The sequence below is a fragment of the Schistocerca cancellata genome, chromosome 4, assembly GCF_023864275.1.
Source record: "Schistocerca cancellata isolate TAMUIC-IGC-003103 chromosome 4, iqSchCanc2.1, whole genome shotgun sequence".
NCBI classification, from domain to species: domain Eukaryota; kingdom Metazoa; phylum Arthropoda; class Insecta; order Orthoptera; family Acrididae; genus Schistocerca; species Schistocerca cancellata.
In genome coordinates this window covers 475,907,914-475,921,171 of record NC_064629.1, presented here as the reverse complement: position 1 = coordinate 475,921,171, position 13,258 = coordinate 475,907,914, and the positions used below count along the sequence as shown (strand labels likewise).

General features: G+C 44.8%; 1 protein-coding gene across 3 annotated transcripts in view; it reads left to right on the top strand.

Annotated features, from left to right (window-relative positions):
* LOC126183833 (GTP-binding protein Di-Ras2) overlaps positions 1 to 13,258 on the top strand; it is an 880,171-nt gene that overhangs the window by 746,807 nt on the left and 120,106 nt on the right. For all 3 annotated transcript variants that reach the window (XM_049926091.1, XM_049926090.1, XM_049926092.1), the window contains one exon: positions 8,534 to 8,688. In XM_049926091.1, the coding sequence (XP_049782048.1) occupies positions 8,551 to 8,688 (138 nt within the window). In that variant the 5' untranslated portion in view covers positions 8,534 to 8,550. The remainder of the gene's footprint in view (positions 1 to 8,533; positions 8,689 to 13,258) is intronic.

Below are 13,258 nucleotides of genomic sequence, written 5' to 3'. Positions count from 1 at the left end.
GAACTGAAAGACATGTACAGATCTCTCAGGCACAATGCCAGCAAAATGGGGCTTTTGATTAACCAAGAGAAAACAGAATATATGGAAACTGGTCGAGTAATAAACCCAGATCCTTACTTTGAAATTGACCAACATTCTAAATTCAGTAAAGTTCTTCAGTTTAAATACCTTTGATCACGTTTCAACAGTAAAAATAATAACAATGGACATAAACGAAAGAATAGCCTCAGGTTCAACATGTCTGTACCCCTAAGCAACCCACTCAAAAGTAAAGCTTTGTCAATCGCCACGAAGATGAAGATATACAACACTATCATCCGCCCCATAATACTGTACGGTTCAGAAAGCTGGACGCTTACAAAGAATGAAAGAGAAATACTGAATGTTTTCGAAAGAAAAGTGATGAGAAAAACCTGGGGGCCTGTGTTGGAGAATGGCGTGTGGAGAATTCGAAAGAACAATGAAATTCATCAGTTAATAAAGCAACCCACTATCATTCAGAAATTAAAAAGGATGAGACTGCAATGAGCTGGACATGTGGCTAGACTGGAAAACAACAGAATCACCAAGAAAGCGTTTAAAGGAACTCTCCAAGCAACAAGACCACTGGTCAGAGACTGCGAGAGATAAAAGGCGGTGGAAGCAGATTGTTGATGCAGCGCGTGGTCTACAGGGCCGGTGATCGCTCAGAATAGAGAGAGAGGTATGGAAACAGCACACTTGCAGATGAAAGATATACAACCCCGAAAACCATTTTCGATAGCATGGTAGGAACTTTGTTTGACAAGGAAGGAACAAGATTAAGAAGAAAAAGAAATTCCAAACAAGGAAAGAAGAAAAACTAGGAAAGAAAATCAGTTGCCGTGAATAAACATTTTAAATCAAGCATTATCATATGAGTTAAGAAGTGCACAATTTCGTGTTCTTTATACAGTACGTTTAGTTTTGTAGAAGGAGAGGCCGTTTTATACTGTGTTTTGTTTTAAAATATCATAATCTTACGTTACTTCATTCAACTTTACCTAACTTTCTACGTAGAAACAAGCAAGAAAATTGTACCACTACGACGTCAAGAGCTTCAGACAATATATCACTGTAAATCTAAAGTTATGTTTATACTTTTTAACTATCTATTCCAACACAAGGAGACTTTTATAGATTTTTTTTTCCTACATGGAAAGAAGTATAACCAGTGCTTTTTTATTTAGCGAAAAATCTATACACAAATAAAAGTAAATAAAAACGCACTGCGGTCATCTGGGCGACAGCGTCCCCAAAGTTAAGAGAAGCCAAACCTACGTAACACACCGTGGAATACACATGTATAGGACAGTAATGAAAAAGACTGAGGGAAAGCAACACTTTGAGAAGACGAACTTCGAAGACGTCAGTGAACTGGCGAAAAAAGTATTACCGCAGCATTACGTATACAAATTCCCATCGTCTCAACAATAATAAACTAAAGCAACTGAAAATAAAGTTAAGAAACTAGCCAGTGATGGCAACCAGAGCTAACAGCACGGCTGAGATGGAAGGGGAAAAAGGACACCCACAACAACGGGGCTAGGATACCTGGCTCTCATCCAGGAGGCCCGGGTTCGAGTCACTGTATCAGAAAGAGCTTTGACACTTCTTACCGATGTTTTCGTTCTCGTTGTGTTGTTCTATACCTAATACGACTGACGTCAAAGAATTCGCAGTCAGCGAATTAATTTCGTAACACTCCTATTTAGTAGAGCAGTGGATCGTGAGCAATGACTATAAAATACGAAGCATACATTTGGTGAACTTCAGGGCATTTTAAGTCTATATCTGTATAAAATATTAAAACAACGTATCTACAAGGAAATACCGACTACTTTCGAAGACACGTAATGCCGTAAACATGGGCCTGTAGTGAGGTAAGTCCAAATGGAATTCCATGTGCAGGATAATCTGTTCGGAATTGCTTAATTAGTTACTTAGTTTCACGTTCCATGTATCATTTTTCACTATAAATCGTAATGTTGTCGAAAGAATCATTTTACATTCACATCGCAAATTAATTCGTAAATATCGCTATGTGCTGAACATTTATAAGGCCTTTTCATAAAAAATATACGGATGTGAGTTAGTAATTCCTACCCACCAACTTTTACACATTAAAATAACAGAAATGCTTCTCCGGAACAGAAGGAGTTGTGAAAGAGAAGCTTTTTCAGTTTGGTTTCAATTTTACTTCGCTGTCTACCAGACATTTTATATCACTGGGTAAGTGATCAAAAATTTTTGTTGCAGCGTTGTGCACCAATTTTTGTGTTAAAGACAACATTAAGGTGGAAAATGAGTGACTTTTTCCTTGTAGTATTGTATTTATCGACATCATTGTTTCTTTTGAACATGGATCAGTGCTCAAGGTCAACACTTGGAGCACTTGATATGAGATTCATAACAATGAATACATGAACCGTACACGAGTTACGTGTTTGCCACGAACTTCAGAGGTTTGCGGGAACTCTTTTTCCCCATGGTGGGACAGCGTTTTGCACCTTGCGGCGATGTTACTTTTACTGTTTGATCAAGTTCCACACATGTTACGTTGTTTAAGTGCTCTGCGAAGACTCTCTCCAGCGGCATGTAAAAAATATATAGTTCATTTTTAAAATATCGGTGCTATAGTTCGGCAGCTATAAATTCTACAAACTACTTGCGCACATAGGAAACTTGCACTCGTTGCCCGCTATAGCTTAGCACCTCGATATTTTTAGTCATTCCGCTTTCATGTGGAGTGAGCAGTCGTAGCCTCCTTACCCTATACATAGACACTCATCACATTTGTTTCGTTTCACTGTAACATGTCACATTCTTCAGTGTGAATCAAACGTTAAAATACCACGTCTAGATGGGCACCAATACAGGCATCAAATTAGGCATTGCCTAGGAAAAGGTTGCTAGTGGGAGGAGGAGGGAAGAAAGGAAAAGCGTGTGAAAGGCACATGACCAACGTATTAGGGCCTGACGAAAAAAGTGAAGCACCCACAATGTGTAGAACAATCTAAATAAGATTTCACTGATTGAGAGGGTACGTTACGTAATTTCAGTGATTACGAAATAGTGTAAAATTTAGAGATTCTTGACGGTGTGAGCCGCCTTATCAGTATGACGTTACACCTCCACTGGCGTGAATGCATGTACTGATTTGGTTCATAAGGGTATTTTAAAGCCGTCTTATTCCCTCCTGAGACAAGCTGGCTCACAGCTGTTAACTGGTCCTTAATGCTCTGGATACTGCTACTGGAACAGAGTTGACATCCGAGCTGGTCCCACTCATGTTCTATCGCGAACAAATCTGGGAATCTCGCTGGCTACGAGAGTACCACAACATCACGCAGACAGTTTACAGAGATGCGTTCTATGTGTGAACAAACGTTGTGATGTTAAAAAATGGCACCACAATATGAGAAGTAAGGCTCGAGAACACAGGACGATAAGGACGTACGGTTGTGCCGTCAGAGTTCCCTCAATCACTACCAACCGTGACCTGAAGTCATATGCGATGGCACCCCACACCATGACACCAGGACTAACACTACTGTGACTCTCCGAAACACTGGAAGAGTGGGACCTCTCCAACGTCGCCCCCATACTAGCTGACGATGATCATGGTAGGTAGTACAGAATCGTGATTCATCGCTGAGCGCAACGCGACGCCATTAATCAGCAGTCCATGCTTGCCGATCATTGTGCCACTTCAAACGCAGCCATTTTTGTTATGATTTCAATGGCAGTCTACACGTGGAACAGTAATTCCCTGCTCGATCAGTCCACGAGTGTACTGTACAAAAAAACAAAAAAACAAAAAAAAAAGCAAATGTATTTTAAATCATTTCAAAGCAGAAAAAAATCTTACAACCAAAAAGCTATTGTTTTAATGTCAATTTTTATTATTGAAGGCGTAGCCGCATGGCTTGAACTTCTATTCTCAGACTGGGCAGTCCTTGATGCTCCAATATATTCAGCAGCGCGGAGCTCAGCTCTCAGTTCGTCAGCGCACCTGACGATGGCGACATGTCTGGTCGCCGAAATATTGTGCCCGTTGGACACTATGGACAGGCAGTACACCCGTGGACTGTTCGAGCAATAAATACGCCAGGAGAAGTTGTAGAAAAGTAATTCCCTAGTCTAGCTGCTGCTAATCTCCGAGCAGTGGTGCGAGATAACACAGAATATTGCGGGGAGTCCATTACGTTTTCTCAGATGCAGGTGCGGATGTTAAGGGGTAGGATGTGAGGGAACAAAATACTGTGATCTTCCTTTGTGGTGGTCGGATGTGGTCGACCGGAACCTTGACGAAGAGTATGCCTCCCGTCATGTTCAACGTAGAACCACTGTCGTATAAGAATGCACCATAATCAGGATATTGCACTATTCGAGCAGACACAGAATGAGTCAGGTTTCAAACTCTGTCAGGTGACGATAACGCTGTCTCACACGAGTGAGCGTCTCCTCCGCTTTCTTCATAGTGATTACTCAACATCAGATACTATTCAGACCCCTTATTTACTCCGTCAGGCATGGCAACAATACTAAAAACGAACAACACTAATGCACTCTGGTGGCCATTCAACCTTTTAGAGCAAACTGCAACTTCAATCATTTACCTACCCAACAATGGTCTGTACCTGTACGAAGTTAATTTGACATCCGATCATATCCTTTGAGTGCTTCACTTTTTTTGCTAGGCAGTGTATGTTTGCTGTGGAATGGAAAGTTCAGCATTAAAAATGTTCCTTCATAATAATATGAAGTCTAGAAATCTCGAAACCAAAAATGAATTTCTTAACAGAAATGAATGTAGCTATATAGCATGTGCCAAAATAACAGTTCTCTTTTCAATTAGTATTATCGTAATAATTAATATTTCAACACATGTACCTTTTGAGAATGTTATTGAAATAACGTAACAAAATTATGAGCATGAAGTTATTATGTAAAGGATGCCGCATCGCTTCTGTAGAATGTCGGCATCGTATTCAGTTGTTGTGAAGTCACCAGGAAAGCACCATCCTTCGCACACGTTGTTATTTTATAAATAAAACATAAAATCAAACTACGTAGTGCTATTCTCCTATAGAGTAGTGGACTAGCAGTCGACCGCTCCTTTCGTCTATACTCAAGGAGTCTGGAGGCACATGTTTTGACTACGTCGATCCTCAGGCAAGTAATGTCATATTCCATATTCCGAATCGCAGCTAGGAATGTTTGTCACCACGATTCTCGGTTGGACACGCTGCAATTCTCTCGCTTAGAACAAAAATCTGGTGATGCCGAATATCATATTTGAGTCAGTTTCCGTTCTTCGCTTACAAAAAATATTCAGTTTTGAGATCTCTATGGAACGTCAACCCAATTTTACTAGCCTACAATTTCAAAATTTGAAGCTGATTACGTTCCCTAAAGATTCATGTACATTCCAAGCAGTTTATAGCTCACGATTCAAGTCATCCGCTCAAACAAAACGTATGTTATTCGTTTGTACTTCATATAAGCTGTCTCTCCCCTACCACTTACATCCGGAAGTAATGTTCTGCTATTAGACCAGTCGTTAGACTATAGCGTTGCTATTATATTACATACTTTTTTATTATAAATGCAAAAATTACTTCAGTACCAAAAAAATAGTTCAAATGGCTCTGAGCACTATGCGACTTAACTTCTGAGGTCATCAGTCGCCTGGAACTTAGACCTAATTAAACTTAACTAACCTAAGGACATCACACACATCCATTCCCGAGGCAGGATTCGAACCTGCTCGGCTCCAGACTGTAGCGCCCAGAACCGCACGGCCACTCCGGCCGGCACTTCAGTAACAGTTTCTCTCAGTCTACAGCAGATGCTTTTACGGCATAGAATTCTGTTCGAGAGCTCGTGTTTGGGAACAAACATCGGAAATCACTTAGTTAGCTAAGAAATGTTTTCAGCCTTATGAAGGTATTACGACACTCATATATGCATATTTTACAAATGTTTCGTAATATAACATCCGGAACGGAATCTAAATTTCAGGAAAGAGTAGCACAAAGTTCAAGTTCGATTATATCGAAAATAAGTGCATTTCTGGCCTAAGACGTACTATTTGTCACTGCTAGGTCGGAAAATTTTCTTTCTGTCCTTATCTTTTCAAATATACCAAGTTGTACACACCAGTATTGCCAAGGGAAAGATATAGTTTGATGGTCAATAAAGCCGCCGCTGATCCTTATTACTAAGGAGTGCTGCAGTTAACATTTCCATCGTTCTAGCTACATATCAGTGATAGCTATAGCTCCAAAGTGTCAGGACATATACGGGACGGGCAGGAACAGTCTGAAAAGCCTGTAACGGTGTTCTGCTGAAAAATAATTATTAAGGGAAAATTCGATTTTTGCGCCGTTTCCGAATTAATTAGCATTGGATTTAGCAATTCAGTCAGTTGCGCACGCAAATTCAAGCGGCCTGCCTGATACAATTAGTGTCGGCTGCTCTCGTAGCGCACACTGGACTCCCATTCGGGAGGACGACGGCTCAGACCCGTGTCCGGCCATCCTGATTTACGTTTACCGTGATTTCCCTAAATCGCTTCAGGCAAATGCCGGGGTGGTTCTTTTGAAAGAACTCGCTTTTTGGTCCCCTTCCCCAAATCAACCAACCTGTCCTTTCGTAGAACAGTCGATAGCGCACGAGACCGCTCAGCCTTTGGCTCAGGTCCGATTCTTACAACCGTTCCAGCCTAATTTTTGTATCGCTCTCTTGGTCGGTTCAGGAAACCATACGAAGCACGTGTTTGGCGATCCGTCTCTGGCGGACCACCTGAATTTGCGCTGGTGGACCACTTGAATTTGCGCGCGCAAGGGCCTGCTTGACTGATTTCAGTGTTTATGAACTCGATAATGGCACGATGTATCGAATTTTTTTCTTAACAATTATTTCTCACCAGTAATTAGCACATGTAGACATGTCTCGCAGTTCATCCTATCTCTTAAGGCTACGCTGACTGTTTAGGAGTTTCTAGAGGTAGGGTAGAATGAAAGCTTCTGTTATGGGGAAAGAAATATCATCTTCATCAAAAATTCCAGCAGTTATCGAAGTTAAGAGAGTGTTCTTTCGAGGTCACGAGGGCGTCCTTCCACCCGTCTTCTTTACAGTGAACACTACTAATTACCGAGACACCCAGAGCCGTTTGAAAGAGCTTGCCCAGAAACTGATCCGGCTTCTCTGAACCTATATTTTGTTTCCGAATAGTAACGTCCGACCAAACTCAGCCCTCAAAACAGGTGAACTGTTACTGTATTTCTTGTGGAAGATGCTGATGTATATTATCTACAGGACTGGGTGGCGCCCAAGTAATTTTCATATCTGTAAGAAACGTTTCCAGCAAATAGGTTCTATCCAAAATATTCAAAAAGAAGACAACGAGGGGCGTTCAATAAGTAATGCAACAAATATTTTTCTCGGCCAGTTTCGGGTAAAAAATGCGGAATTTGCTGTGGAACATCATGGAATATTCCCTCTTTCATGATGTTCTGACAGGTGGCTGCGCTACACATAGCTTTCAAAGTAACGTCTGTAGCGGAGGTGCATTCCAAGCAGAGATCTGGCATTGAGTTTCTTTTGCCAGAAAACCAGAACATCGCAGATATTCATAGGCGCTTGCAAAAGTCTACGGAGAGCTGGCAGTGAACAAAAACACGCTTAGGTGTCTGTCATCATCGCAACAAAGTCACGCATGCCTGTCCGAGCCCCCGCGTGCCGACCGGCCGCACACAGCTGACTCCTGCGATGTTGAAACGTGCGGACACTCTCATTCGAAGTGATCGACGTATCGCAGTCATACACCTCGTTGCTCAACTGGACGTTTCACACAAGCCTGCATTCTCGATAGCTCTCAAACCTTCATTGGAACGTTCCTCTTCATCCACCCTACAGCCCCATCTCGCACATTTCACCTTCTATCTTTTTGGCCCAATGAAGGATGCTCTCTGTGAGAAACAGTACGTGGATGATTGGGAGGTTATTGATGCAGCAAGACGTTGGCTCCGACGTCGATTAGTAGAATGGTGCCATGCGGGCACGCAGGCCTTCCCAGTCAGGTGGCGTAAGGCCTCGCATTGAACGGAGATCATGTTGAGAAATGGGGGTATGTAGACAGAAGAGTTTGGAATAATATGGGGTACTGGAATCCTAACAAAACCAACCTGCTTTCAGAAAAAAAGTGTTGCGTTACTTACTGAAAACCCCTCGTACTTACTGAAAACCTATGAGGCATGTTCCATACTACAGTATTGGTGCATAAGTGGCTATTTAATGACAACTTTTGTTACTTTACTTGTCGAATTACTCATACGGTATGTAAAGTGTGTCATATGAAGATCTGTAAAACCCGTTAGATGCAAGTTATTAATAAACAGCTATAGATAATAAGAAAAAAAATCACGTTGCTGATCTATGGTGGCTAACTGTAGCGTTGAAAGCTAGCGATTGATCATTATTTGATGCTGTGTCCCTTCTGTTGCAGTGGCAGTGCAGATCAGGATGCCGGAGCAGAGCAACGATTATCGTGTAGTGGTGTTCGGCGCTGGCGGTGTGGGGAAGAGCTCGCTCGTGCTGCGATTCGTCAAAGGCACGTTCCGCGAGTCTTACATTCCCACGATCGAGGACACTTACAGGCAGGTCAGTAGTCAACCACGTCGACACTGCAGTTTTCAGATAATGTCACTACAATCTAGCAATGAATAAAAAAAGACAGAGCAATTAAACATTCACAAATTATGATAGGTTCAAATTTTAACGTTAATGTTTATCATTCCTCCCAGAAAGAAGCGCACTATATAGAATACTTTAGGTATAAAACACACATTTCTTCTGGCAAAGCATTACTTTTCTTTGTAAATCCCTTTGACACTATTAAGGCTATTTGTTTTATAGAAATGCACTCTAACAAGGAGAAGTTCCCAGCGATGGGACGTACTTTTGGAAATCATCTGTACGGTTTATTTAAGTTAAGGTCCCAAGTATCACATCCTACAGCAACTCACCCTGGTAGATCCTCGTTTTCGAATAATCGACAAAACAGAATTTCGGAATTTCGCTGGGTAGTATACAGCTATAAAATATTGTATAGCAAACTGGTTACGCATCGTAACGTTTAAGGTACGCAGTCTGCTTTCCGTAGGTGAGCGACGAGGACGTCTTATTTACGTCCCGTCCGCAGAGTCGCGAGCGCGCGTAGTTTGTTTACTTCCTCGTCGCAGCTAGTACTCACGTCCGTGGATACTGAGTCGCTATGGCTCTTTCGTACAGAAAAGCTACCATAAAGATCAGCTTCCAGCCTGACCACGCAAGACCACGAGCTTTTGAAAAAGACCGATTCAACCGTGACGATGTTCAAATACCACCACTGCACGTCATCGGTATCCACCTATCCATCGCAAGTAGCGTCGCTTACGTCAACATGGTTGATGAAGAGTTATGTCACGCTGTTGTGAGCAGACGTGCGAATACTCTCAAGCTCAAACACTCCGATTGTCATATCGGGGCGGTTACCGTTGACAATGCAGGACTAGTATTAGGCACACTAAGAGTCTTTGAACTCCCGTTCGAAGTGCCGCCGGACATAGTTACCGCAGCTTTTCGCCAGTATGGGACGGTAATTAGTCACGTGGCCGAAACACGAAACACCTTCGAGACATACCAGGTCCTCAACGGTGTCCGACAAGTCAAAATTGAATTAAGGAAACACGTGCCATCCTACTTAGTCATAGGTGGATGTCGAACAATCGAAATGTACGATGGACAGCCTCATACTTATTCTGGTTGTGGCTAGGAGGGTCATGTACACTCGGCGTGTATTCAACGTCGGGTTACAAAAATTCCATTAGATGACACGGCACCACCTCCTACGTTCACGTCTCTCCCCTTCAATTACGCAGGGGTGACACGATCGACCGTCATGGCAAACGAAAGGCTCTTGGGAGACAGGAAGCGTTAGAATGCGCACCCGTCGCAAGTCCTGGATTGACAAACATCATTACGGAGTCCACAGAGATTGCAGATAGCCACCTATCGACTCCATCGACACGAAAGAATGGAGCACGACGCAAAAACTTGTACCGACCTTTGCTTTTCTCCCTGAGGGGGTTGCGATGCGGGAACCACACGCTCCTTCGAACACAGAAACCCACGACCGCAAACAAAGGTCATCGAGGAAACATAAAAGGCGACGTCGCATACCCTCAGACGATTGCCTCCAGCGGACGTCTTCTCCAGTTGACAACCGGACAGCCGACGAGACGAGAAAAATGGATGACACAGGATCGCCCTCACCTGTTACTTTCTCTGATTTCGACAAACCCGTTGCCGCTCTCTCGGAAACCAGATCACAAGCACAGCGCCCCCACTGGTACTTAACCAGAAACAACTGCGGATTCATCCTTGGTAAAAAAAAAATGCTTCAAATGGCTCTGAGCACTATGGAACTTAACTTCTGAGGTCATCAGTCCCCTAGAGCTTAGAACTACTTAAACCTAACTAACCTAAGGACATCACCCACATCCATGATCGAGGCAGGATTCGAACCTGCGACCGTAGATGTCTCGCGGTTCCAGGCAGTAGCGCCTAGAACCGCTCGGTTACTCCGGCCGGCTCACCCTTGGTCACTCAGCTCACAAGTGTTCTTCCGCAGCCACTGTTAACTTACGAACCTTGGGCGCATGACATTGAAGACGATTCTGCGCCCGCTGTGGTGGATGAAGAGAGAGGTCTCTCCTCCTACACCTCAGACCCTCCCGAGTGGCAACAGATGACGGCGCGGACGCGGCCTGCAGATTCCAGGCCCCAATTTTTACGTCGACGCTGACGGCGGCCCCCATTGCAGGAGACGATCTACAGACCTATCGCTTATCGTCCATCAACATAAACACCATTCGGACATGTACGAAGTTGTCGCTGCTCCAAGACATGCTCAGTGCAGCAGCCAAGTCTTCGTCGCCGATTTCCGGGGTATGTATGGTTACAAGGGTCATGTGTCGCACACCTCACCAACTAACTATGGAGTCTCCTCAGGGAGGGCCTGTAGGCGGACGAAGTACGGCCGTCGTCGTGGCCGATCGCTCTTCTTCGCAGAAGGAGTAGCACCGCTTTTCAAGGCAGGTTCGATGACTTGGTATTAGGGGTGATTTCAGTAGTACCCAAGCACCTAAAGATTAGCTGCCATGCCATTCACCGTGACCCGGACTTGGGACACTCATCAGCAATCTCCAGCTGGTAGATACAGGGGAACATGTCCGAGTAAATCGTCTGGGATATATTCTTTTCACGAGCCACTCGTCTAGTCGCATTGATAGGATTTATGTTGCCCGTTCTCTCGCTGCAACAGTGAGCGGCGCGGAGGTGTGGCCAATATCCTTTTCTGATCATGAGGCCTACATAGGTGCCGTCACCCTTCGTCGCCGACGGGTGTGGCGCAGCCGACATACCTGGAAATTAAACCTTGCTCATCTCGCTTCTCCGGATTGTCGACGCGCCATCGAGGATACGTGGAGTTCGTGTGTCCGCCGCCTCCCGACGTACCCTACATCGATCAGTTGGTGATTAAACTGCGCCAAGCCGGCCCTACGGAGAACCTTTATTACGTATGGTCGTTAGACCGCTGCTTGGAGGCGGCATACCCTTGATTTTTATTTCACCGTCCTTCACGATTGTGGTTCAAATGACTCTGAGCACTATGGGACTTAACTTCTAAGGTCATCAGTCCCCTAGAACTTAGAACTACTTAAACCTAACTAACCTAAGGACATCACACACTTCCAAGCCCGAGGCAGGATTCGAACCTGCGACCGTAGCGGCCGCGCGGTTCCAGACTGTAGCGCCTTTAACCGCTTGGCCACCACGGCCAGCTTCACGATTGTGCCTCCTTGCCACCCACACATGAACGACAGATAACAGTACAGTGTGCGAAGGCACAGATCGTAGGCCATATGTGCCGTCACCTCAAAGGGACGATCGTCCGAGCCCGAACACATGACAGACTCGCAACGGAACGACCCACAACGTACGGCGTCTTTCGAGAAATTAAACTGCGAAGACGGGCGCTGATTCAGGCCATCACTACCGAGGACGGCCGTCACCACGCCACACAACGCGATGTTGGTGCAGCCTTCTTCGACAATTACGCACGACTTTATTCTGCTCAATGTTCCGACCCGACGACGCTGACAGGAGTCTCACGACTGGTTTATGGTATTGTCCCACAGAATTTAAAAACTGAATTATTGAACGACATTACGGAAGACGAAGTTATCGACGCCATAGGTAAATGAGCGGCAAACAAGTCTCTCGGCCCTAACGGGCTCCCTGTGGAGTTTTATAGAACTTTCCAGTGTTTACTGGCTCCCAAGTTGACAGCCATCTGTCAGGAACTTATGTCCCCCTCGGTGCCGCTCCGCACGCCCTTCGTAGAAGGAATAATAATTCCGGTTCATAAACCTAAAGGTGGGGCTCGAGTACGTGATTACCGCCCTTTAACATTCGTCAACTGTGACATGAAGATACTCACCAGACTATTAGCAAACCGTATAAGACCTACCCTGTTTCACGTCATCTCACCAGATCAGGCTTGCCTAGGGGGTATCAAAAACATCCACACAGCACTGTGTCGATATCGTGACATACTAGCCCTAGCGAGGGCACGTCGCATCACGGGAGCGCTGTCATCACTAGATTTTAACCAAGCTTTCGATCGAGTGGATCACGCGTACCTAACGTCCGTTCTCCAACACATGCAGTACCCACAGCAATTCACAAACGTCGTGATGCGCCTCCTCAGAGGGACGACTTCCAAGGTGCCCCTTAACGGGCGCCTCAAGAAGTCCCTCCCGATTTTCAGATCGGTGCGTCAAGCCTGCCCCGTGTCGACCTTACTCTACGCTCTGGCACTGGAACCGCTCCTCTGCGGCCTCCGTCAACGCCTCACCGGACTCACCTTACGTGACGTCACATTTCGTTGTACAGCATATGCGGACGATCTGGTTCTCGTGCTCCGCAATCGCGCCGAAGTAACCAGCGCACTAGAATGGATTACCACATACTGTGTGGCTTCCGGCAGCTGTCTCAACGTCACCAATTCGGTCGCCATGGCCATAAAGAGACGGGTTGACCCCAGCGTGTGTCGACCCCCTACAGCGTAGTGTCACTATCAAATCTCTCGGAACAGAGTTTCACGACGACATACGACGCACTGCGG